Source organism: Aquarana catesbeiana, linkage group LG05, assembly GCF_042186555.1.
Source record: "Aquarana catesbeiana isolate 2022-GZ linkage group LG05, ASM4218655v1, whole genome shotgun sequence".
In the NCBI taxonomy this organism is placed as follows: Eukaryota; Metazoa; Chordata; class Amphibia; order Anura; family Ranidae; genus Aquarana; species Aquarana catesbeiana.
The window spans coordinates 246,253,861-246,281,791 of record NC_133328.1 but is presented as its reverse complement, the minus strand read 5'-3'; the positions used below and the strand labels follow the sequence as shown (position 1 = coordinate 246,281,791).

Here is a 27,931-nt window from a genome sequence, read left to right as displayed (position 1 = left end):
TTCCTGTACTGAATTCTACATATCAGACTACAACATTATACCGATTGAACTCACGACTTTACATTATGCCACGGGCGGAATGAGACTCGAGGAGGCTCATCCCTTGACCGTGTCCTCCCACAAACCCACCTAGGCTAGCGCTACATAGCCGGACTCTCTCCGGACAGCGCTTCAGCAAGTACTTTTTCTTGCACCCTTAGTATCCTCTCACGCTGCACAACCTAGTGACAGCTCTCTAGACTTCCTACACTTTAGGGGCAATCTGCCCTGACACTATTCTCTCTGTCTTATCTACTATTTCTACTCTGACCTATTATCTGACTCTCTCCCCAACCTCTCTCTTCCCCACTTCCCCCCCCTTCCTAAATTGCAAGCATGGACACCCTAAACATAATATCACTAAACACAAAAGGACTAAACACACCAGAGAAAAGACGGATGCTTCTTAATGACATGAGACGCATGAAGGCGGACGTAATCCTGCTTCAGGAAACGCACTTCAGAGACAATACTATACCAATTCTTAAAAACAGATACTACCCCACTGTTTACCACTCCACCAATACGCAAGCAAAATCCAGAGGGGTTTCCATCCTAATTTCAGCCAAAGTTCCATGGACATGCCTAGAATCTAAAACAGACCCAGAAGGACGATATCTATACTTAAAAGGACTGATAGGAAACGCAAAAATGACTTTCGCAAACCTATACGCCCCCAATGAACACCAGGACACATTTATTAAGAAACGACTAGACCAAATTACACAGTTCACCGCAGGACAGCTGATAGTAGGGGGAGACCTCAACACGCCCCTAACCCCGACAGAAGACACGTCCTCTGGTACATCCTCGACCTCAAACACCTCACGCAAAAAGATACAAATGGCCCTTCACTCGGCACAACTAATGGACGCCTGGCGCCTCTTCCACCCTGGGGAGAGGGACTATACGTTCTTTTCTCGGCCCCACCAATCATATTCCCGCATAGATTATTTTCTAATACCCCACAAAAACTTACAGGCTGTTCTACACACTAAGATAGAACCTATCACATGGTCCGACCATGCACCGATATCATTAACATATGCAATTGCTGACCCGCACACGACCCAGCGCCCACCTTGGCGACTAAATGAAAGCTTACTGCAAGACCCGGAAGTCTGCGCAGACATAAAACAAGAAATTGAATACTACTTTAAAACTAACAATACCCCTGACAGTGGCGCTGGTCTGGTGTGGGAGGCACATAAGACCGTGATCCGAGGTGTGCTTATTAAACATGGATCCAGACTAAAACGTAAAAGAACAGAACAATTAGACACTCTGTTTAGGAAATTACAGACATTAGAAACAAGTCATAAACTAACACCCACAAGGGAATTAGGGACCGAATTAGATAACACCCGTACACAAGTCACAGACATTTTGCGCTTTAAAGCAAAAGCAGCGCTCCAAATATGCAGAAGAAAAGTCTATGAATCTGGCAATAAATGTGGGAGACTGTTAGCCCGATCCCTGCAACAACAAAAGCTAGCATCATACATACCTAAGATCACGACCACTTTCGGGAAGACAGTCTCCCTCCCCAAACAAATTACGGAAGAATTTAAAACGTACTATAACTCTTTATATAATTTACAGATGACACCACCCACACCAGACAATACACATGAATATATATCCTCATCACTAATGCCATCCCTACCGCTGGAGACAAGGGAAACCCTAGAGGAACCCATTACACTCACAGAACTCCAGTCAGCCATAAAAACCACCAAACAGGGGAAAGCACCAGGACCCGATGGCCTAACTATTAACTATTACAAAACCTTCCTCCCTTCTTTAGGCCCCCACATAACGAAACTATTCAATGACCTTGGCTACGGCTCAAAACTACACCCCTCGACACTCCAGGCACAGATTTCAGTAATCCCAAAAGAGGGTAAAGACCCCACACAATGCGGCAGCTACCGCCCAATATCATTACTAAATACCGACCTAAAACTTTTTACCAAAATTATTGCCTCTAGGTTACAGCAACATTTACCACAACTCATACACTTAGATCAGGTGGGCTTCGTGCCAACCAGAGAGGCCAGGGACAACACCATCAAAGTTCTGAACCTACTCGACATAGCAAATAGAAATGAGACGCCAAGCATCTTTCTTAGCACAGATGCAGAAAAAGCGTTTGATCGCATACACTGGAAATTTCTGTTTGAAACATTGAAACATATCGGAGTGGGGGAAAGGCTGTTTAGTTGGATATCTGCAGCATATTCGAATCCATCAGCCAGGGTCAGGGCTAATGGTGTTGTCTCCGAGGCATTCCCAATATCAAACGGAACTAGGCAGGGGTGCCCGCTGTCACCCTTGCTTTTCGCCATATCACTAGAACCCTTCCTGTGCCACGTGAGGCTAAACCCAGACATCAAGGGGATCACAGTACGGGATTCCCAACATAAAGTATCTGCATATGCAGATGATTTGATGTTCACCATCACTAGCCCAGCCATCTCCCTTCCAAACTTAATGAAAGAGTTCGAGATCTACGGACATCTTTCCAACCTAAAAATAAACTTTAACAAATCCGAAGCTATGGGAATAGGGATTCCACAAACCCAACTCGCACACTTCCAGAATAACTTCCACTTTAAATGGACAGACAAAGCCCTGAAATATCTAGGCACCTATATCCCTCCTAGACTCTCCCAGATTTTCAAACACAATTTCCCACCTTTATTAAAAAAAGTCCAAATACTACTACACAGCTGGAAAGATGGCCTACACTCATGGTTCGGACGCTGCAATATACTAAAAATGATGGTCCTTCCCAAATTTTTGTACTTACTACAAGCTTTACCTATCCACATACCCGCAAACTATTTCAGACAAGTACACTCACTATTTTCAACCTTTTTATGGGCAGGGAAAAAGCCACGCCTACCGAGAAAGACACTCTCATTACAAAAACACCACGGCGGAATGGCCATGCCAGAAATTAAAACATACTACCAAGCAGTGCATCTGAGTAGGCTTATTGACTGGTGTAGACACCAGGAAACAAAGCTATGGCCCCAGATAGAACAATCACAATTTGACATCCCGCTAAATAGAGCTCCATGGAGCGGATCCACACTCCCCGCACGAATACGATCACATCCGCTAATTGGAACCACAACGAACATCTGTACACGCTTAATGTCACAAGCATCTCTTTCTACTAAAAATTCACTACTGAGACCCATAATAGGCAATCCACAATTCACCCCAGGCATGACAGACCCTACATTCCGCGCACTCAGAAACTCAGGGATATACCAAGCTTCCCATTACAGCACCGGCGGAAGGTGGGCAACTCTGACTGAACTATCAGATCCGACCGGTTTATACCGATTGGACTTTTTGAGGGCAAGCCAGCTTTCACACTTCCTTAACAGTCTGACTCCCCCGACTGTAACTGACCCTCCCTACACTACCTTTGAAGAAATCTGTCTAGAAAGCGGTGTGCTACCGCACACGCTGTCTCTGACCTATAACATGCTCATCACACCTCCTGGAGACTACCAACATCCCAGTTTTGATAAATGGGAAAAGGACTTGAACTGCCACTTTACTCCGCAAACAAGAACACACATACTTCACTTTACTCATAAATCATCCATATGTACCAGATTTCAAGAAACCAATTACAAAATTTTTACGAGATGGTACAGAACACCTGCATTATTACAAAAATTTTTTCCCGAGACATCGAAACTATGCTGGAGATGTCAGCAGAACACAGGCACGCTCATACATCTCTTCTGGTCATGTCCCCAGATAAGGCCTTTCTGGGAAAAGGTCCGTGAGATAATACAGAAATTCACCGATCGTAATGTCCCTGATGAACCGGCCTACTTCCTCCTACACGCCACTGATACACCTACCCGGATATATAAAAAATCAATTGTTCGCCACCTATTAGACGCAGCTAAAATTTGCATTCCCCTCAAATGGAAATCCCCCGAGCCGCCCTCTATCGCTAGCTGGCTTAGGAAGGTAGACGAAATTAGCACATTGGAAGATCTAATCCTCACGAGCCAGAACAGAAGTGAGACATACTCCAAGACTTGGCAGCTGTGGAATATATTTAAATACTCAGCAGAAGGACAGGCCCTTCAGAGAGAGCAAACAGATACCTAGTCCATACTTGAATTCTATAGGTAACTAATTGACAGATTAGAAAATTAATCTCACGGGACAATAAGGAGTCCCCCTTGCTCGCAGACCCCTCCCTACCCACCTTTCCCCCTCTACCCGTCTCGTCCCCCCCTCTTTGCTCTTTCTCTTTCTACACTCTCTCTCCTATCTCGGCTCTACTAATTTATAGAAAATGAAAACGAGGAAGAGAACAGGGTACACGAGGGAACAATCAATAGGCCCTACAATACTGATACTACTTGACGAACACACCATGACACTATTATAACCCGAAGACAATAAAGAACAACATTGTCATCCACCACTCTAGAAGATCTTACACAGTTGTAACCTATGGAATATGCCAATCTCACACTACACCACAACGCAAGAGATCCTTAAAATAAGTGAGAGACAGTCTCCGGTATAAGACTTAAATAAATGTTCGAGTTGTATTGTTGCAATGTTAAATACCGATGTATCGCTCCTTGTGGACCTGTTTTCTTTGATAAATAAAAAATTTTGAAAAAAAAAAAATATAAAAGTATATATGTATAAAGTTAAAGAACTAAACCAAAGAGGTATATACCTCCTAAACCAATTGTGCTGTGCGCTGTCATCCCTCCAGTCCCCTGGAACATGTTCTCACAATATCATCCTACCCAGTCTATCATTTGGCTATATTTTATAATAAAATAATTTTAGATGTCACATGGTGTAGTTTCTTTTGTGTTTATCCATCTGCCCCATACTCTATTAAATTTTTTCTTCCTTCCTCTTGCTTCATATGTCATTTTATACAGTGTAATATTTGCATTGATTAATCTTTTCCAAGCTCCTAAGGTAAGATGATCCTTCTTTATCCAATTCAAGACAATCAGCTTCCTGACATAGTAAAACAATAATCTCAAAAACATTCTAGTATTGTTGCTCATTACATCATCCTCTATCACCCCCAAGATACCCAGCAGTGGGCTACATATATTCGGAAGATCAAAGGTTTCCGCAACAAACTGGGTTACCTGTGACCATAAAGGTCGTACCCTACTACAGTCCCAAACCATGTGCATAAAAGTACCTTCTGCCACCAGGCATTTATGACAAATAGGGTCTGCTCTCCTGCCCATCTTATATAGTCTGTATGGGGTGTAATACATTTGATGTAGGTATCTTAGTTGGATCAGTTTATCCCTCGCAGAGATGACCGTGGACATATAGGAGGTTAAAACCTCATTCCAATGAGCCTCAGTCAACTCTGGGATAATGTCTGTCCTCTCTCTCATTTTCTTCTCCCTCGGCTGTGTTTTTTCCTTAAGTACCGCATAATAAGTGGAAATACGTTTCGTATGGTCAGGTTCTGCAAGCATTGATTCAAGTTTTGTGTTTTCTAACAGAACCATCCCCGTTCCAAATTGTGCATGTGCAGCATGCCGCAGCCTGGAATAATGGAACGCCCATGTGTCAGGGACACCCATTTCCCTCTTCAATTGTGCAAATGTTTTAAATTCACCCCTCTCAAATAGTTGATGCACATACGTAAGACCAAATTTGGCCCACCTATATCCATCCTCCAAGCGAGAAAGGTCCTTTAGACGAGGATTGAACCATAGTGGTGTATTTGGTGATAGGCGTGGAGGTCCATCTTGTATATGTTTTATAGAAATCTCAAGTACCCGCTTAGCTGATTGAAGTACAGTTACCCCGTCTTGAGTAGGCACCATCCCTCTAAAAAAGAAATTTAAAAGTGCTTCGTATGAGGTCGCGACAGCTTCCTCCACTGCAGTGGCAGCGTTATTCAGCTGCGGAAACATGCGCCAGTGGGCCTGAACTAGTTGAGACGCCAAGTAGTACAAGCGAAGGTCGGGTATCGCCAGACCACCCCTTCTTACTGGTAGCTGTAGAACAGCCAGCGACACACGAGCTGCCTTGTCTCCCCACAAAAAGGAGGTCAACAGGGAGTCAATGTATCGGAACGTCTTTTTAGGTATATATAGTGGGGCGTTAGAGAGTATATATAAAAATTTCTGGAGAAAAATCATTTTAAATAAGTTAGCTCTCCCCAACAATGTGAGTGGAAGATCTTTCCACTTCTGTACTCTATCCTTGAAGGCGTTGATTACAGGCCATAGGTTCATTTTTGTGAATGATTGCACTGGCAATTGGATCTGTATTCCTAAGTACTTAAACTGGTTTGTTATTGCTAGAGGGCATTGGGTGGGAAGTACTAAGTTCGGCTGAGGATCTAGAGGAAACAGTGATGATTTGGACCAGTTAATTCGGAAACCAGAGAAATTACCGAATTCCTGAATTACATTGAATGCATTAGATAATGAGAGTTCCGGATCTCCTAAATATAGGAGCATATCATCCGCATATAATGATACTCGTTCCTCCAGATCCCCAACCAAGAGCCCCCTGATATCATCCCGACTCCTAAGTTTAACCGCAAGGGGTTCTATAGCTAGGGCGAAGAGGAGCGGAGACAGGGGGCATCCCTGTCTCGTCCCCCTACCTATCTTAAATGTATTTGAGATGAGCCCATTCACTCTAACACATGCCCGGGGATCGTTATACAGTAACTTAACCCAGTTCACAAATCTAGGTCCAAAGCCCAATTTACTAAGCAGGGAAAACAGATAATTCCATTCGACCGAGTCGAATGCTTTTTTTGTGTCGAGCGACGCCACCACTCTTTTACCTATATTTGTGTGTGAAATTTGTAAATTTACATAGAGCCTTCTAAGATTCATGTGGGTACAACGGCCCGGGATAAACCCAGTTTGATCTGAGTTGATCAATTTAAGGATTACTGACTGCAATCTACAAGCCAAGATTTTGGCCAATATTTTGACGTCAGTATTGATCAAGGAGATCGGTCTTAATGATTCACATTCGCTTGGGTCTTTACCAGGTTTTGGTATCACAACAATAAGGGCCTCACGCATGGATTCTGGTAGTATACCTTCTTTTTCTGCATTTACAAACACTTTCTGGAGTCGCGGGATTAAGCTTTCTTTGTGTAGCTGATACCATTCCGCCGGGAAGCCGTCAAGTCCAGGTGACTTACCCGGCCTAAAGGAGGAAATAGCACCAGCTATCTCTTCTGAGGTAATGGAATGTTCCAATGCTACACTATCTTCTGGTGCCAAAGATGGAAGGTCCAGGTCCCCCAAATAGGAGGAAAGCTCCTGATCAGTACATCCTGATTGGGACTGGTATAGGGTGTCATAAAAGTCTACAAACGTGTTCAGAATATCTCGTGAATCCCTCACCAAGTCTCCCCCTGGTTGTTTAAGGTGCAGTACCGACATGGGGGCATACAGAGGACGTGCCAAAAAGGCCAACAGGTGGCCACTTTTGTCGCCAAATTCAAATATGGATCTAGCTTGTTGTAGTTGTTTCTTCATAGTCTGGTCAGTCAGAAGTAATTTAAATTGCCTTGTCAAGTCTTGCCAAAACTGATAAGTCTGAGGTGAGGGGTTTTGTATATATTCCTGTTCAGCCGCTGCAGCATCACATTCAACCTGTTTAATATCTGAGTTTAAAGCATTTGCAAAGGCTCTCGTCTCTTTATTGAACACCCCCCTCATGGTGACTTTAAAAGCCTCCCATTGATTATGTATCGAGGTCTCAGCACCGTTCTCCCTCCAGTAATGATTAATAGCCGTCTTGCAGCCAAGTGTCACGTATTCCTCCTGTAACCATTGTGTTTTTAGGCGCCATTGTCGTCTTCCAATGGGCACATTCAAATTTAATGTGACTTCCATTGGAGAGTGATCCGACAGAGCTCTAGGAAGATACCTGACCCCGGATATAATTTGGAGACCATCCATGGAGGACAGGAGCATATCTATTCTAGTCAGTGTCTTATGAGTTTCCGAGTGGCATGAATACGTTCTGACTCCTGGGTTATTGCGACGCCATACATCAATAAGTGCATAACTATCGAGCCAGGATGAAAGGGTGTGGCGCACACCAGAGGCACATCCATGCCTGTCAAGATCCCCATCCGACACTACATTAAAATCGCCCATTAACAATAGCGGGCCCTGTGCTATCTTCACAGTTTCATTTAGAATGCTTTCTAGTACTTGGAAGGAGAACGGTGGTGGAACATACACACACACCAAAGTTAAACATATACCAAACATTTGACACACTAATATGGCATATCTACCATTAGGGTCTGATTTGACCTGTATAATTTGTGCCGCTGCTTTCTTAGTAACCAGGATGGCCACTCCCCGAGAATACGTTGAATATTCGGCATGTATGACCCTCATAATGTTAGCTTTCTTTAACGCCATGACTTTGGACCCCTGTAGGTGTGTCTCTTGTAACAGGACAATATGGGGTTTATATCTTCGGATAAAGTCAAAGACAAGAGACCTCTTTATCTTTGAGTTCATACCACGGACATTCCATGATAATATATTTATCTTACCCGCCATTGAAAGAGGAGTGATACCAGGACTCGCTTCCTAGGAGAGCATCGGCTAACCAGCTTTTGGCCAGCCACTTCAATCTGTGAGGACTAAAACAGAGAGAGACAACAGCACGAACCAACAGAGCATAACTTCCCTTCCCACCCTGCACACAGCCCCAACATGCCGTGCGCCCATATCCCATAACTATAACAATAATGGATGACCTCAGAGGGTCATAGGTCGTGGTCAACTTCTGAAGTTATAGTTCTTCAGCGGGGGGACCCACTGCTTACCAGTTTGTAGTGAATCTTGCGGTGGTAAGGGGAAAAACAAATAGAGTGAACCACCGCCCCCTGCCCTCCCTGTATGTATTAGGGAAACAATTTCTGTAGCCAATACCGGCGACAAAAAAAACAGAAAAGAAGAAAAAGAGAAAACAAAAAAAAAAAAACACCTCCTCTTCTTCTGTATAAAAGGATCTTAAAAGTACAAGTTCCCGGCAATACACAGTTCAGTAATATACTCAGGGGGAGTAGATAATAAAGTTCCCCCAAAAAAAAAAAATAATAATAATAAAAATTTAAAATAATAAAAGGAAGGAGAAAAAAACCTCTTGTATCCAAGAGAAATTTAGTAGAATGAACTTTGAACCAACATGTAGAACCGAGCAGGACAAGCACGGTGTAGTTGAGGTGTCAGAGCTCAAGGACACTATTTTGAGTCTCATGACTGATAAGCAAAAGAAGATTGGAGAGGTATGCTGCAGTGGCATCCATCAAAAGGATGTGTGTCTTTCTTTCAGTGTCTATCTTCAGGGCTATTGCGCCCCCTAGTGTCCAGCCAGCGAGAGGCTTCAATGGGAGAGCTAAAGAAGGAAACTTTTCCCCTATCCACCACTCTGTTTTGCAGGATACAACATGCTATAGGCCAGCTGGAGATCTCTGAGTCTTTTCTTGACATGCACAAAACTGGCTCTCTGTTTCTGTGTAGCAGCAGAAAAGTCAGGGTAGATTGAAATTTGGTTACCATTAAATTGCAAGTCTCCTATAGTGCGGGCAGCGCGAAGGATATTTTCACGGTCTCTAAAATGTAGAATCCGGGCTATCATTGGACGCGGGTGAGACCCAGGAGAGGGAGGTTTAGATGGCACCCTATGAGCCCTCTCTATGGCGAATAAGCGTGAAAAGGTATCGTTCGCCATATTTTCCTTAAGCCACATTTCAAGGAAGTCTTCAGCTTGTTTGCCCTCTGCCTTCTCAGGGAAACCAACCAGGCGAATATTGTTCCTCCTTTGGCGGTCTTCCATATCACTGAGCTTATCTGTGTGAGCATTTACTTCACAGTGGATGTGTTGAACTTTATTCTCCAAAGGGCAGACTACATCTTCCAGGTCACTAATTCTGTGTTCAGCTTCAGTGGCCCTTTCTCTAATATTCTGTACATCATTCTTTAAAAACGACATCTCAGCCCTTATGCCATCAATGTGTTCAGTCAGTGTGGCCTGGCAGGTACATATAGCTTCCATAATCTGTTTCAGAGATGGCTCCCCCTCCCCCACCTCTGGCATTATATCTCCCATTTCTTCCTGTGGTAACCCATCCAGGGAGAGTCCTTTCCTCATTCCCTTAGTTCTAGGAGGCAGTGGGCTTACCTTGCCAGAGTGAGAAGGGGATTTATCTGGTCCGCTCTGCTGTGTATTGCTGTGGTGTCTTTCCTCTGCCTCATGGCCGCGGCCATCTTGAGATCCCCAGGCATACTGAGAGAGACGGTCTGCTGAGGATTCCATGGATGCTCGCCCATATTTAACCATACTGCCGTGTTCAGCCAGGTCCAGAGAGGGTATTGAAGGCTTTGGTGTGGAGAATCTGTGTCTCTGACACCCAGGATGTCTGAAGGATTAGTTGTCCTGCAGGTAGCTCTGTCTCAGTGCTGCTCACATATCAGCTGCTGGCTCCGCCCCGTGCTCTGTGTTTTTAACCACTTCCGGACCACCCACCGTTGTTTTACGTGATGACTTTGAAGGGGGATATCGTTGTTATAGCAGCAGCTAGCTGCCATAACCCCGGTATCCTCTTCTTCAGCGGGCGGTCAGCTACAAGATAAAAGTGGTCTCTGCGACGGATTCGCCGCAAGATTTTTTCGGCGGAGGCGATGGCGTCTGTCCTCTTGCTGGGTATGGAGACGAGTGAGGGGAAGATGGCCCCCACCCGTCTCCATATTACTGCAGGGCGGAAGCGACGTCAAAACCCCAGATCTCATATTTAAGAGATCCTATCATGCTTTTTTCTATTACAAGGGATGTTTACATTCCTTGTAATAGGAATAAAAGTGACACATTTAAAAAAAAAAAACAGTGTAAAAATGTCAAAAAAAGGTAAAATGAGAAAATAAAATTTTTTTAAACGCGCCCCATCCCAACGAGCTCCCGTGCAGAAGCAAACGCATACGTGACTAGCGCCCGCATATGAAAACGGTGTTTAAACCACACATGTGAGGTATTGCCGCAATTGGTAGAGCGAGAGCAATAATTCTAGCCCTAGACCTCCTCTGTAACTTAAAACATACAACCTGTAAATTTTTTTAAACGTCGCCTATGGAGATTTTTAAGGGTAAAAGTTTGTCGCCATTCCACGAGCGAGCGCAATTTTGAAGCGTGACATGTTGGGTATCAATTTACTCAGCGTAACATTATCTTTCACAATATAAAAAAAATTGGGCTAACTTTACTGTTGTCTTATTTTTTAATTCAAAAAAGTATATTTTTTCCAAAAAAAGTGCGCTTATAAGACCGCTGCGCAAATACAGTGTGACAGAAAGTATTGCAACGACCGCCATTTTATTCTCTAGGGGTTAGAAAAAATGTATGTTTGGGGTTTCTAAGTAATTTTCTAGCAGAAAAAACTGTTTTTAACTTGTAAATAACAAATCTCAGAAAGAGGCTCGGTCTTTAAGTGGTTAAAAAAAATGTACATAAGTTGAGAAAAGACACAATTCCATCTAGTTCAACCAATACAAAATCCCCCCCCATAAAGCAATCGGATATTCCCTGGTTCAACAATCTCTAGTGTTATTACTTATGGTTCATGTCCAGTTATGTTTTGTGTATTTACAAATGCTTCCAGCTATTTTTTTAAAACAATCTACTGAGATGGCCAGAACTAGTTCCTAAGGAAATCTATTCTACATTTTCACAGCTCGGAAGCTTTCTGTATGTGGAGGGTAAATCTGTTTTCCTGTCGCATCATGGCAGCATACACTTTGGGTTGTGACTCCGCCTCCACAACCTGATAGGACCACATAGCTATAAATTAATGAGTAGGCACCCGCCCCAGTATTCTCTTTTTTTTTCCTCACCTGTCAGGACCGCACGGATCAGCACCCCCTTACCGCTTCGCCCCAACCAGGTTCTAGCCTCTCCTGGGTGGAAGTCTTTCCTGTACAGCCTCTAAACGAGCTAAATGGAAGGAGCCCCACTCTGGTGATCTCAGGGGCACCCCCTTTTTGTCATATTTCTGCCTGACCAGGATATAAACAGGCTTGACGTGTTAGCAACCCATATAGAGCCTTAAATAGGCTTGCTGGTGGAATGGCCTTGGGAGTCTCCGCTTGGCCTCAGGAAATAAGCCTTAAATAGGCTTAGTTGTGTGCAGCGGTCTCCCCCCCCCCACTCTCTCCTACCTTCTGGGCTCTGTTGTCCTCCAAACCATCCTCTGTGATTGCCGAGCGTTCTCGCGCAAGCGCAGTGCGTCGTTTCAGGGCGCTTCTCTGCCTTTGCCAGGTTCCAAGATGGCGCCGGGTGTCTCGCTGCGCTACTGCGCATGCGCGAGCGCTCGGCGCTAATGGCAGCAGATTTAAAAAGCCCCAAGGTCAGTGTTTCCTTGCTGTTGCTGTATGACTGACCCGAGACAGTTTTTTTTTCTTAGAAAACGCTCTACAAAGGTAGGTATCCTGTCTTTTGGTCCAGCTGTCCCCTAAACCTTATTCCTTTCTGCATGTCTTAATCCTTACTGTTTCTGCAGGTTTCACCACTCCTCCACTATGGAGACCGCTGCCCCAGCAGATCACCGCCAGCCTAATAGGTAAGGGGGGGGAAGACATGGTAAGTAGTGAAGATTGAAAAAGAGAGCACTACTAATGCTACCTAAATTGGTCAGCCCTATCAGGTCCTCAGGAACGTCTGCTTCAAGACAGAGAGTGACCTTGCATAGAAGAAGTCCCTCCAGACACAGACGGAGCCGTTCCTATCGCAGGAGAAGTCGCTCGAGAGGAAGTCGCAGAAGGAGCCAGTCTAGATCATATTCTAGACACAGTCGATCCCGCCATAGAAGATCTCCTTCACGCAGACCCCGGTCTCCCGCACGCCACTCCCATCCCTCCAGGAACGCCTGCTGGGTTTGCGGTGCGGTGGCCCTCCCGGATAAACTGGCCTGTCAAAAATGCCTAGAGGAGGCCACAAAAGAAAGAGACTCGGATACTGGAGAATCCGCTGGAATTTCAGCTCCGCAGGCCTTGATAGCGGAAGCGGATTTTTCTACCCACAGTGCCTCTCCAGCCCGGGCCAGCACATCAAGGGAGCAAGACTCTCTGTCCGATAATGAGGGTCTGGAGGTATCGGCCGGCTTTGACTTCTCTCTAATAGAGCCGTTTGTCAAGTCGGTCAAGGAGACAATAGCATGGGAGGAACCCCAGGAGGTTCAACAAAAACAAAGGAAATATTTCCCTCACCTTAAGAAGGATCCAGAGGCCTTTCCGTTTATAGACGAACTGGGTGACCTGATTAAGGAGGAATGGCAAAGACCAGAGAAGAAATCTAGTCTGAATAACAGACTTCTTAAGCTGTATCCGCTCAAGGAGCCTAAAGTGACCCCCCTGGTGTCCCCTCCTGTGGTGGATGCATCTTTGATGTGCCTAGCCAGGCACGTTACACTCCCGTTAGAGGACGCGGTAACATTCAGGGACGTGCTCGATAGGAAGATCGACACGGACCTCAAGAGGGCTTACCTGTCGGCAGGAGGCGCCTGCAGGCCTGCGATAGCGCTTGCAGCAGTGGGAAGAGCCATCTCGAGCTGGTCTGCAAACACCGAGAAGCTCGTATTGGAGGGTGCAGACCAGGAAAAAATAGTTAAAGCTTTGCAAGAACTAAGCATGGCGGGCGACTTTGTGGCAGAGGCCTCTGTCGATACCATCAGGTCTGCATCAAAGTCTATGCTGGCCTCGGTAACGGCCAGAAGAGCGTTATGACTGAAGCCCTGGACGGTGGATCCAGCCTCCAAGTCCAATTGGTGTTGCATCCCGTTTGACGGGGAGAACCTCTTCGGGACAAAATTGGACTCAGCTATCTCTAAGGTGACTGGTGGCAAATCTGGGCTCATCCCCTCGGATAGAAGGCCCAAACAGCAGAGACCTCCTCCCTTTAAGCGAAACCTTCCGGAGAGGTATAGAGACGCAAAAGCGTACAGACCTGGGAAAGAGTACCGAAGGAGCTGGAAAAATCCTCAGTCATCTTTTATGAAGTTCCAAAAGCCCAAGACTCCCGCTTCCAGTGATCAGAAGCCCTTTTGAAGGTGCGCCCATCCAGCCAGCGGTAGTGGGAGCAAGACTCTCCAGATTCAAGCTGGCCTGGGCGGAGACCATAAAGGATACATGGACTCTGGCCACCATCAGTTTCGGCCACAGGTGGTCCTTCAAAAATCGACCCCCAAGGGATCAATTTCGTCCAACCCACATTCCTCCATCTCGGGAAAAAAGGTTGTCACTACTGAATTATGTTCAGGATCTTCTCCAAAAGCGGGCGAAAGTAAAGGTTCCGCCAGCACAGAGGGGCAGGGGATTTTATTCTCCACTATTCCTCGTCAAAAGAAATCGGGGGATCTACGTCCGGTTCTAGATTTAAAGAATCTCAACAGATCCATCCGGGTGGAGTCATTCAGGATGGAAAGCTTGCAGTCTATCCTCCAGGCCATAAATCTGGGAGACTGGATGCTTTCCATAGATCTCCAGGACGCCTACCTGCATATTCCAATTCATGCAGCATTCCAAAGATTCCTGCGTTTCTCGGTGGATCACGGACACTTTCAGTTTCAGAGTCTTCCCTTCGGGATCTCGACAGCCCCCAGAACGTTCACAAAGGTCCTATTACCAGCAATAGCCTCCTTAAGAGAGAAAGGTCTAAGGGTTCACCACTACCTGGACAACATTCTCCTCCTCTCAAACAGCCGGGAATCACTCGTGCAACATCACGAGATCCTAGTCTCCATACTAAAAAGTTTGGGATGTATAATAAATTGGGGAAAAAGCAACACCCAGCCTACCCAAAGGATGGTCTTCCTAGGGGCCGAACTGGATACCCAAGCAAATACAGTGGAACTGCCACGGAAAAAAATACCTCTGCTAATCCAGAAAGTAAAAAAATCAATCTCGGCTCCGTTCTTACCAGCCAGAGCATGCCTCAGTCTTCTGGGCTCTCTATCGGCAACCATTCCATAGGTCCGGTGGGCGCAATGGAATACCAGACCCCTTCAAGCCTCCTTCTTGCGCCAGTGGGACGGTTTGTCCGTGTCCCAACTGATTTACATTTCGGAGGAAGCCAGTCTATCTCTGCAGTGGTGGACGCGTCCTTGCAATCTCAGGATATGCAAACAGATAGTCATCCCCCATCAGGAAGTAGTAACTTCGGATGCCAGCCTGGAGGCATGGGGAGCACACTATCTACATTACGCGGCTCGCGGCCGCTGGCATTTCAAAACCCAGGACTCTGTCTCGAATGTTCTAGAGATGAAGGCAGCCTTCCAGGCCCTCTTGGCATTCAGCACCTTTCTGAGAGGGAAACAAGTTCTCATAAAGATGGACAACAGAGTGGCAGTAGCCTACATCAACAGGCAGGGGGGTAAAAGGAGCGTCTCTATGATGCAGGAGGTCGGCCCGGTGATGCAATGGGCCCAACTGAACCTTCTGGATCTGAGGGTAGCTTATATTCCAGGCACTCAGAATCTCCTAGCGGATTCACTCAGCAGAACATTCGTTTCCAACAACGAGTGGTCTCTGAGCTCCCAAGCATTCGCCCTCATATCCCAGACATGGGGTCGTCCGGACATAGACCTCGCAGCAACGCCAGCGAACACGAAGTGTCAGAGATTTTGTCGAGGATTCCCTTTCCCTCAGTGGAGGGAACGGACTGTCTCCAACACCCCTGGAACTTCCGCCTAGGCTACATTTTTCCACCAACTCCTCTCATAGCCAAGTTTCTTCTGAGGCTCAAGCATTCAGCAGCTCTAGTGCTGGCTGTGATTCCCTTCTGGCCGCGGAGGCCTTGGTTCACTACCCTCCTACAGCTAAACACAGCGGATCCACTTCCCCTCCCAGTGTCGGCAGATCTACTAACCCAGGGCCAGCTACTCCACCCGAGCCCGGAGAAGCTACACCTAACGGCCTGGAGGCTGAGAGGTCTAGATTTCTAGGCCAAGGCTGCTCTCAGAAGGTAGTGGATACCCTGCTCCAGGCTAGGAAGTCTACCACGAATAGCAACTACAGAAGGATTTGGGAAAAGTTTATCTCCTTTGATCAGGATCAAGGTTGGGACTCTTATTCTCCATCAGTAGCGCAAGTGCTCGAGTTCCTCCAGTCAGGCCTGGACAAAGGTCTCGGGTCCAGCACCCTAAAAGTACAAGTATCTGCCATCTCTGCCTTGACAGGAGTTAAGTGGGCCCTCAATCCACTGGTGGTTCAATTCCAAAGGGCCTGTCTAAAACTAAGGCCTCCTAGAAAACCTTCATTTCCGACATGGGATCTCTCAACCGTCTTGGAAGTCTTATCCAGGGAACCATTCTTTCCACTTGAAAACATCTCCCTTTGGGATCTGACACTAAAGGTCTCATTTCTAATCGCTATTACATCAGCGAAGAGAGTCCCAGAAATGCAAGCCTTGCTAGTCAAAGAACCGTACCTGATGATCTACCCGGACAGGCTAACCCTGAAACCTTCGGATCGATTTATCCCAAAAGTCTCCTCTTCATTTCACTTTAACCAGGAGATTGACCTCCCGCCCTTGTCACAGATCAGGGCACTCCTCATCCACTGGATGTCAGGGGCAACGTTTTACAGTACCTCTCAATAACCAAGCCGTTCAGAAAGTCTGAAAACCTAATCATCCCACACGGGTTTAGAAAAGGCCAGCAGCATCTGCCCGTACCATCGCCTCATGGTTGGTGAAAATCATCAAGAAGGCCTACTTGAGCACCTTGCAGATTCCAGAAGGCTTAAGGGCGCATTCTACCAGGGCAGTGGCTACTTCATGGGCAGCTTACTGTAGAGTCTCTGCGGAAACCATTTGTAGAGCGGCCACCTGGTCCTCCAGAAACACCTTTATATCCCATTATAAAGTGGATGCTGCACGCTTATCAGCAGTAGAGTTCGGGAAGGCCGTTATACAGGCCAACTCTTCTATTTCTTGTCAATAAACTTACTTTGCATTCCCACCCAGTCTGGCGAGTTACTCCCCAAAGTGTATGCTGCCATGATGCGACAGGAAAATGGAAAATTGTATACTCACCTTTCTGTAATTTTCCTTTCCTGTCGCATCTTCATGGCAGCATACAATCGCCCACCCTTCTAAGGTGACTTATATATACAGAGAATACTGGGGTGGGTGCCTACTCATTAATTTATAGCTATGTGGTCCTATCAGGTTGTGGAGGCAGAGTCACAACCCAAAGTGTATGCTGCCATGAAGATGCGACAGGAAAGGAAAATTACGGAAAGGTGAGTATACAATTTTCCGTTTTCCTCCAGACATAAAGAGTGCCCCTTTTCCTTTGAGACGAGAAGAAATCCTGGCTAGCCGCATTCTGGGATAAGGCAGTTTACCACCCTGTACTTCTCTGCATTTGCCTGTATTGTTGTATTCTACTTCAATAAAGATGTCCTTATCCTAGAGTGCGGCTATCCAGGACTTCTTCTCGTCTCATTGCACCTAGCAAAGCCAGCACCTGGAACCAGTTCTCACTAGGGCGGTGTCATTCCAGAACAAGAGTGTTTGTGAGCTGCATCTTTCTCTCTTCCTGTCTACTTGCCCCTTTTCCTTTGTGATGAATAATTCTGTACCAAATTCCAAATATGAACTACTTTTGTATTTATGCATGGTGATTATATAACCTCTTCGCAAGAGAGAATAAATTCTATTTAGTTTATCTTTTGTCATAGCTGAGCTCCTCCGTTACTCTTATTAGTTTGGTTGCCCTTCACATTTTCACCAGTTACCGATATCCTTTTTGAGATTCCAGATGAGGTCTTACTAATCCTTTTTTCATGCACTTCTTTGGCACCATTTCTGTGGGCTGCCCCAACACAACTCACAGCAAAACACGCATCAAAACTACAATCATGTTGTGGTTAATGTTCTGGTTAATTTTCTGATTTAATTTATCATTGCAGCATGTAATGTTTGGTATCTGAATTCAGTGGAAATGGAGTCCCTTACAGGGTATCAAGCGGTGCAGAAAGCTCTCAGCATAACCCAAATTCAGGATCCACCTCCCGTGTCCACTGTGGTGCATTTCAAGGTGTCTGCTCAAGGAATCACTCTAACAGACAATCAACGGAAGTAAGAACATTATACCCTCATTTTTATGCTAAAGTGTAAACTCTAACCATGAACTTCTCTTATTGCTCCATTTTGATCTGTTAAATTTACTCTTAGAATTTTGTTTTTAAATCTGTTTGATAAGTGCAAAAGAAAAAAACAGTTGATCTAAGCTAACATGCATGCTCGCAGCTGTAGCAGACATCTTGGGCTTATATATTAATTAGACTAAGTCCAAGGCAATAAGTAGCACCCTGCAGCAGGACGCACTCCCAACAAGCCCAACTCAATTTCAAACTTACTTGGACCAATAATTTGCCATATTTGAGAACCCATCTCAAGCCAACCTATGATGCCTTATATAAGGCCAACTATCCCCCTCTTCTTAAAATGTAAACCCACTGTCATTATTTCTAATTTAATAACATAGGACATATCTAGAAGGATATACATGCCTATTGCATGTATCCTTACCTGTTATAATTCACCCCTTTAGCTTAGTGGAGCCCTGCAATATTCCTGAATCTGTGGGCGGATCTGCTGTCTGGCGCTCGGTGGGTGGAGTTGTGATGTCGGAGGACTCAATCCGTCCCGCTACTACACTCCCCTGGCCAGCAAGCATTGCGAGGACAAGCCTCACGCCAGGGTAGACTAAAGTGCATGCACAGGAGTGGCAGAGTGCGTTCTGTGAAGAAGCAGAGCGCGGTCATGGCCCCATATCACTCCTGCGCATGTGCACATACTCCGCAGTCTACATAGGATGAAAGGAGGGGGGATGGGAATTACACATAATGCCTCCCCAAGGCTCGCGCATGAGATATGTAAATCACCTGTCACTCACAGCATGCGGAAGAACTGACTGGTATTTCTCTGTCTGTTTTTATCTCACTGAAAAAAGATAAGAGGATTGCTCATAGCTGGATTAACTCTTTGTGGCAAGACTGGACACAGATGACATGAAATTCTATACTGTACAAGTTACAAGCCTTAAGTAAAAAAAAAATTTTAAGGTTTACATCCACTCGCCTGTTGACAGTGTGGCACTTCTATTATTTTTTGACGCCACAAGTGAATAACCCATGTCGACATGTTTGGATGTAGTCGGTGCCTAATTCCTTTATAAAATCTCACTTAGTTACCAGCGAGAGACAGGCTCCTGATCATGAACCCAATAATACACCACTCCCTTATACGTTGGGATAAAATAAGATTTCTTTATCATACATCACGGGACACAGAGCACTATAATAATGACTATCTGGGTTATACACCACCTATAGGTGATTGGACACTGGCAACCAATAGACAGAAAGTTCCCCCATATAACCCATCCCATACAGGAAGTACCTCAGTTTTTTCGCCAGTGTCTTGAAGGTGATGGTCATGGCTGTTGGAAGCTCTTCAAAACTTAATAATGTCCCAGTAAAGGGCGTTATGATCGGATCAATTCGGATGGCATGAAAGCCAAAATGGATGGTACTCGAGCCTCATGGGAAGGAGAGTAGATTCCTTGAGGTTTTGCCTGTATTGCAGCCTTATGACGCCGGACCCTGCGTAATGGAAACCTGTGCAGTGTCTGTTCTGACCAAGGTGCTTTCCTGCAGGGTGCTATACAGGTCCAGGGGAGTGGACCCCAGATTAAGGGGGACCCAGTCTCTGAAGGTCTTTTATGACAAAGCTCACTGTGATGGGTGAAGATTGGACTCCTGTTATGTTCAGAGTCCTGCAGCAGGAATGGTAAGTCTGCATTTGTTTGCAGTTTCTCTTTTAAAAAAAAAAAGAGAGAGAGAAAAATCTGGCTGTCTGTTCTCCCGGTGGCCACTAGGAGCAGTGTGCCATTTAATCATGCTATGTACTCCTACTCATGTGGCTGCGGTTTCTCCTCCAGCCACTAGAGGGTGCAGACTCACTCAGTATGGCATATTTTTATATAGGCAGGAAGTGGAAGGGCGGCCATGCCATGTGGCAACAGGTTCAGTAAGCCTCTGGAGAAATAGCAGCAGCCTAAAGATATTAACAAAGTGTGAGTACTTACTATGGGAGAATTATATGAAGACAAGTCATGATTATATGCTGCATATTTACTGCTTATCCGGGGGGGACTGTACAACTGAAAGTTAAAACACCCCTGGATGGTTAGCAGTTCACTTTAAAGTGTTGACTGCTCTAAAAGCAGGTGCAGCGTAGTATACATGCTTGCAATCTTGTTGCTTAAATGCATGTTTAAATATACACGTTTGGTAAAACGTGGGCATATCTCCAGCAAAACCTGCTGAAACAGCACGGTTGCTAAAAACGCACGATTTGCATAAATATACATGGTTATACATATTTGCATATTTACATGATCATGGTTTCACAGAATGCATGGTTGCTTAAGTATGCATGGATGCACAAAGATGCATGTTTATTCATTCTTATTACTAAAAATCTTGTATATAGTCCCTTATCATCCCCTCCAAGAGTTTACATACTATTGATGTTAGGCTAACTGGTCTGTAATTCCCAGGGATGTTTTTTGGGCCCTTTTTAAATATTGGTGCTACTTTGGCTTTTCTCCAATCAGCTGGTACCATTCCAGTCAATAGACTGTCTGTAAAAATTAGGAACAACGGTCTGGCAATCACCTGACTGAGTTCCCTAAGTACCCTCTGATGCAAGCCATCTGGTCCCGGTGATTTATTAATGTTAAAGCTGGCCATACACCTATAGATTATCTGCAGATTTTCTATGGTTAGATAGAAAAAGTGCAACAGATCTCTCCATGTTCGCTGAACTGTGTGGATGGAGGAATCTTCCACTTTTTCCATCTAACCATAGAAAATCTGCAGATAATCTATAGGTGTATGGCCAGCTTAAGTTTCTCAAGTCTAATTTTAATTCCGTCCTCTGTTAACCATGTAGGTGCTTCCTGTGTTGTGTCATGAGGATAAACACTGCAGTTTTGGTTACTGAAGCCCCCCGATTCACTTGTGAAGACTGAGGAGAAGAATAAATTCAATACCTTTGCCATCTCCCCATCCTTTGTAACCAGATGTTTTTCCTCATTCTTTATGGGGCCAATATTGTCTGTCCTCCCTTTTTTACTGTTTACATACTTAAAGAATTTCTTGGGATTTTTTTTGCTCTCCTCCGCTATGTGTCTTTCATGTTCTATCTTAGCCGTCCTAATTGCACCCTTACATTTCTTATTGCATTCTTTATAAAGTCTGAATGCTGAGGATGATCCCTCAACCTTGTATTTTTTGAAGGCCTTCTCCTTTGCTTTTATATGCATTTTTACATTGGAGTTAAGCCATCCAGGATTTTTGTTCGCTCTTTTAAATTTATTACCCAATGGGATACATTGGCTAATGCCCTTATTTAATATGCTCTTAAAGCAAACCCATCTCTCCTCCGTATTCTTTGTTCCTAATATTTTATCCCAATTTATGCCTTTTAGCAAGGTTTGTAGTTTAGGGAAGTTGGCTCTTTTGAAATTCAGTGTCTTTGTGTTCCCTTCATGTTTCCTATTTGTGTGATTTATACTGAAACTAATTGACCTGTGATCGCTGTTACCTAAATTGCCCCGTATTTCCACATCTGTGATCAGGTCTGTATTGTTGGTAATCAGTAGATCCAGTAATGTTTTATTTCTAGTTGGTGCGTCTACCATCTGACCCATAAAATTGTCCTGCAAGACATTAAGGAACTGGCGAGCCTTAAATGAATGCGCGGTTCCCTCCGCCCAGTCTATGTCTGGATAATTAAAATCCCCCATTATGATAACACTTCCCATCCTTGCTGCTAATCCAATTTGTGATAGGAGATCCGTCTCCACTTCCTCCCTCAGGTTAGGGGGCCTATAGCATACTCCCAGTATTATTTTCCCCTTAGCTTCATCCCTCTGGAGCTCTACCCATAAAGATTCCACCTCCTCCCTAGCTCCCTCAGTGATGTCATCTCTCACATTCACTTGTACATTATTCTTGATATATAGGCATACCCCTCCCCCTTTTTTACCCTCTCTATCCTTGTGGTATAGGGTATACCCTTGAATGTTTGCCAGCCAATCATGAGAGCTGTTGAACCAGGTCTCTGAAATTCCCACAAAATCCAAATCCTCCTTGTACAACAGTATCTCTAGTTCACCCATCTTGTCCGCCAGGCTCCTGGCATTGGTGAACATGCCACATAGTTTAGACCGGTCGCATATTGTCCTCGTATTGGGTGTTTCATGTTTGCATAAATGTACAAGAATTTACATGTTTGCATAAAGATACATGTTCATGGTTGCACAGAATGCATAATCGCACAGAGATGCATGGTTATTAATGTTTACATAAAGATGCATGTTTGGACATGTTTATATAAATGGACATGATTATTTATGATCACATAAAGATGAATGGTCGCATAAAGATGCATGTTCGCACAGAAATGCTTGATCGCTTAAAGATGTTTGATTGCATAAAGATAATGCTTTATGATAAGATAAAGATAAAGATTATACATGTTTACTTGAACATACTTGTTTACATAGGATACGTGGGGAGTTGTTTGCGAAGGGCGAGTCCACTTTGAACTACGGGTGCACTTGGGGGTGTAGTCGCTCTGAATCTAAGAGGTACATCTGAAAAAAAGGGGAAGCTCTGCTGATTTTATCATCCAATCGTGTGCAAGCTGAAATTCTGTTTGTTATTTTCCTTGCATATCCCCCTCGGATCTCAGGCGACTTCACTTCCGAGTGCACTTGCGATACACTGGTGGTGCGGGGTGGGTTTGCCTTTGGTGAATAACCCCCATGGTTGCATAAGAATACTTGATCACTTAGAGCTGTTTGATCACATAAAGCTGCTTGATCACATAAAGCCACTTGATCATATAAGGATGCTTGAAAAATGCTAGTTCGCATAAAGATGCTGGATCGCATATAGACGCTGGATCATATAAAGATACATGATCGCACATAAAAATACATGGTTGCAAAAAGATGCATGTTTATACATGTCTACATGTTGCATAAACAAGTTTCATAAACGCATGCTTGCTTATTGCAAGAATGCCTGTCTCCATGGGCACGTGTTGCATGAATGCGTGTATATAGCGCACACTTTCATATTTTGCCCAAATGCATATTTGCATGAACACATGCTTCCATAGAATCATATTGCTTAAACACATGCTGGCATGTTTTCACTTGTACAGCATACATATGTTTATTACATTAAGCTGTATACATATGTACTTGTTTTCTCCGGGACTATTTACCCATGTATTTATCTACATACATATGGGCCTATTTGCCTGGGTGCTTGTTTGCCTGAGGGTACATCCGTATGAGCGTATTGACCCTGTACTGCATACATGAATGGCAAGAGCACTTGTATACCTGCATGTTTGCATGCCTAGGTACTTGCATACCTAAGGGCTTGCATAGAGGTAAACCAACATTGTTTTAGGCCTGCATCCTTGGAGGACTGTTTATTAGGTTACGTGTTGTACCAGTTAAACGGTTCCAAAAAAAAGAGGCAGGAGCACTAGAAGCAGGAGCTTCAGGTTCTCAGGTTCAGTGATCTGGTAGGTATCCACATCCCCCGATGGACAGTGGTTTTGGGTGCATCTGAACCACTGTGGTGTTTGGCATTGCAGTGTGTCCTGGTGCATTCATTTTTCGTCAGACTGCGGCCACATCACCTTGCTCATGCCTGATCTTGGTTGATTGAAGCCTAAGCAGGATCAAGCCTGGGTAGTATACAGAGGGGAGACTGCCTGGGGATACCAGATGCTGTAGGCTATTCCCCACCCGGGTGAGGGAAGCATTTGAGGCTGCTATTTTTTTTTTTTTTGAGAGTATCTCAGGCCAGTAAGACTTAGGGCAGTCTCTAAGGTGGTTTGTTCCATCTTTTTCCAGCAGAAACCTGGTAGTTTAAGGGCACCTCTTGGGTGTTGGTCTGTCACAGAGTCGTCAGTCTTTGCCTTACATTTGCTCTTAGAGAAGAAGTTTTGGGCTCATTATTGTGAGACAATTAAATGGTGGCAGTTCCAAAGTCAAATAGGAACATGAGGTCTGTCTTAAGATCCCAACCCTGCTGAACATCCTTCTGTTTTCAGATAGGTTAGACGTTCAGTGATGACCTCTCTGCAAGAGGTAGGTTTCGGGGTTCATAATCATCTGTAAGCCCTCATCTTCATGTGGCGGTTTGTTTCCAGGCTCAAGGATTTCTGTAATTGTAGTGGAATGCCATTTTTTTGTGAATCTTCCCTTTGGGTTGGCCACAGCTCAGGATTCTCAAAGCTTCTAGCCCCAGTGCTGGGCTTGCTGAAGACACCTCAATACTCTTTACCTCAATCTACAGAAGGAAGCTGTGTTTGGGTCAAGGCACGTTCTCTACATACAGCCCTACTCCAGGTCTTGGTAGAGGTTCATTCCCTGTTGGGAACTTGAGGAGCCAGGCATTGCTTTGCCGGAAGGCTCTTTTTCTTGGGTGATGCAGAGCAAAGATTGGTGCTTGATATTCTTCCTTTTCAGGTATCTGGAAGATAACCACTGATGCCAGTCTCTCTAAGTTGACTTAAGGCTGGCTACAGTTCAGTGGGCTTGATCTCCACAGGATAAAATACTGTCCAATAGCTGGTAATTTTTTGGCCAGTATGCCTTGCTCTGGATTATAGGACAAACCTGTTGTAGGTTCAATCTGGAAATGCCTCTGCAGGCATATATATATCAACCACCAGGGCAGCACCAGAGGTCATGCGACTCAGGAAGGTGTACCACATTCTGTCTGGGACAGTACAAGTGCTGTCTCCATCGCCAATACATATGCCAGGCATAGGATAGTGGCAAGGGGAACTCTGCAGGGGAATCTACTAGATTCCAAGTTCTACAGGCACTAGCCTGATGTCCAGACCCATGTGATACTAATCACCCATGTGATACTAATTTAATCCTTGTCCGCCTCCAGGGGGAACACCCGTTTTTGAGTGTCTCAAAATTGCCGTCTGTTGCCCGCCCGGGCATTTATTGGTGAGTTATGCTGCACATTGTTTAAATACTCCAATACTATTATGCCTTTGGCAATATGATTATACTTTACAAATTTGTGTTACTGTAATTCTGATTATATGTTTTGTAGATGTTATGGTTGGACGCCTCCTGAGGAAGCGGCATTGGCCGCGAAACTGTTGAGGTCAACGTCTATACTCACATCAGATTGCCTCTACACATCCGTGGGGGTTTTTTCAAACGTTAATTTTAAATGTTATTGTTTATATGTATTTTGTGAAACAACTACTATGCTGTTTTTGTAACCTGTACCTTTTGTAATTATATAATAAATTGTATTTTTTACTGATTTAGGGCATTTTTTGGTGTAGCCCTTGTATATTCTCCCCCTCTTCTCTACTATATCAATACAGGATGATGGTACCCCCTAATGGTGAAATTTGTTAATACTTTGTGGCAATATCCCTTTATTCAAGTTCTACAACCGTTTGGGATAGGTGTGTCCAAGACAAGAGTCCCACTGCCAATGGTGGTACATACACTGGTAATAACTTAAGGTCTGGTTCTCCCTTATTTGACGCTTTTTTCCCTGTTTAGGATTCTGCCACATCTGTTGTGAAGAATCCATAAGGTGGTAACACTGATATTAGTGTTGGCCCAATTAGCCCAGGGGGGCTTGGTACGCAGACATAGCAGGTCTTGGGGTTACTCCTTTGGATACTCCCAGTCCAGTGGGACCTGATGGTCTTGAGTCCTGTATCTCAGCAATGTTGAGCCCCTGGAAGCCAGCTTCGGGGAACTTCAATTACAGGACTTGAAACATTTTTTTGCCTGGCGTAAAGCCAGGAAGTGGCACCCGCAAAAATATGTGGGTGGAAGGTTTTCTCTTTCTTTCTCCAATCAGTAGAAGAAATGAGTTTGACCTTAAGTACCGTTAAGGGTCAGGGTTCGTCCCTATCCATGTTTTTTCCAGGGGTCGTTGCTTCTCACTCCTTTTTTCATAACTCATACAGTATGTAACTTGGACAGTCCCACCTGTCAGGCCATTCTTGTGTCCTTGGGACTTGAATTGGTCTTGACTGTCCTTGCAGAGGCCACTTTTTGAACCAATCAGGGGATTCTGTTGGTCCTTTTATCTCAGAAGGTGCCTTCTTTGGTTTCTATCACTTCACAAAGTGGAGTGTCAGTATTGGCGGCTCTTTCATGCAAGGAACCATGCTTGGTCTCACATCACAAGGTGATGTTGCGTCCTCATCCATTTTTTATTGCTTAACCGCTTGCTGACCGCCGCCTGTACATTTACGTCGGCAGAATTGCACAGTTGCGCAAATAGACGTACCTGTACGTCCCTTTGAATTTCCTGTCGTGCCATCGCGTGCGCGCCGCCGGCTCCGTGAGTAGGATCGCGGGTCCCACGGACTCTGTCTGCGGGGATACCCGCGATCATCTCACGGAGAGGAAGAACGGGGAGATGCTAATGAAACAAGTATCTCCCCGTTCTGCCTAGTGACACTGATCACAGTTCCCTGTGATCGGGAGCGGTGATCAGTGACGTGCACTTATAGCCACGCCCCCTAACAGTTAGAATCACTCCCTAGGACACACTTAACCCCTTCCTAGCCAGCTAGTGGTTAGCTACTTTACTGCCAGTGTCATTTTTACAGCAATCAGTGCAATTTTATAGCACTGATCGCTGTAAAAATAACAATAGTCCCAAAAATGTGTCAAAATTGTCCGTGTCCGCCATAATGTCGCAGTCACAATAAAAATCGCAGATCGCCGCCATTACTAGTAAAAAAAAAAAATTAATAAAAATGCCATAAAACTATCCCCTATTTTGTAGACACTATAACTTTTGCGCAAACCAATCAATAAACGCTTATTGCGATTTTTTTTTTTAACCAGAAATATGTAGAAGAATACGTATCGGCCTAAACTGAGGAAAAAAACATTTTTTTTTAATATTTTTGGGGGATATTTATTATAGCAAAAAGTAAAAAATAATGCGTTTTTTTTTAAATTGTCACTCTATTTTTGTTTATAGCGCAAAAAATAAAAACTACAGAGGTGATCAAATACCACCAAAAGAATGCTCTATTTGTGGGAAAAAAAGGATGTCAATTTTATTTGGGAGCCACGTCGCATGACTGCGCAATTATCAATGTCGAATCGCAAAAAGTGCTCTGGTCTTTGGCCAGCCAAATGGTCCGGGGCTGAAGTGGTTTCTAGTTTTTCATTTGAATCAAGACAGTGTCTTGCCTTTTATATTTCTCCTAAATCCGCAATCAGCTGGAGAAAGATCGCTACCTACTCTAGAGGTAGTTCAGACGCTCAGGGTCTACTTGAGTTCTCTTCACAAGTCAGGAATCCTGGTTGTGCTGCCAGAAAAGGCCAGGAAGGGCAGGCGGCATCCAGGTTGAATATTTAGCAGTGGATCTGCCAGTTTATCAATGATGCCTATGGTTTAAATGGCAAAAAAAAAAAAAAACTCATTTTTTTCTGGGGAGAGATTCTCTACCAGGTGTGGGAGTATCTTGGGCCATCCATCATCAGATGTCGGTGGCCCAGGGGTAGCAGACCACTATTTGGTCTTTGGTTTATACGTCTACAGGGTTTTTACCAGGTTGATGTCAAGAAAATACTGCCTTTGGCCTCAGCGTATTACAAATAACGGAGTAGGTCCTCCTTTGGTGGCAGTTTCTATAATGGTGTCTCCCTCCCCTCAGGGACATTGCTTTAGGACATCCCAGATAGTCATTA

General features: G+C 44.6%; 1 protein-coding gene across 3 annotated transcripts in view; it reads left to right on the top strand.

Annotated features, from left to right (window-relative positions):
• The window catches only part of TNS3 (tensin 3), a 621,029-nt gene that overhangs the window by 571,498 nt on the left and 21,600 nt on the right, over positions 1-27,931 (top strand). For all 3 annotated transcript variants that reach the window (XM_073630678.1, XM_073630677.1, XM_073630679.1), the window contains one exon: positions 18,039-18,207. In XM_073630678.1, the coding sequence (XP_073486779.1) occupies positions 18,039-18,207 (169 nt within the window). The remainder of the gene's footprint in view (positions 1-18,038; positions 18,208-27,931) is intronic.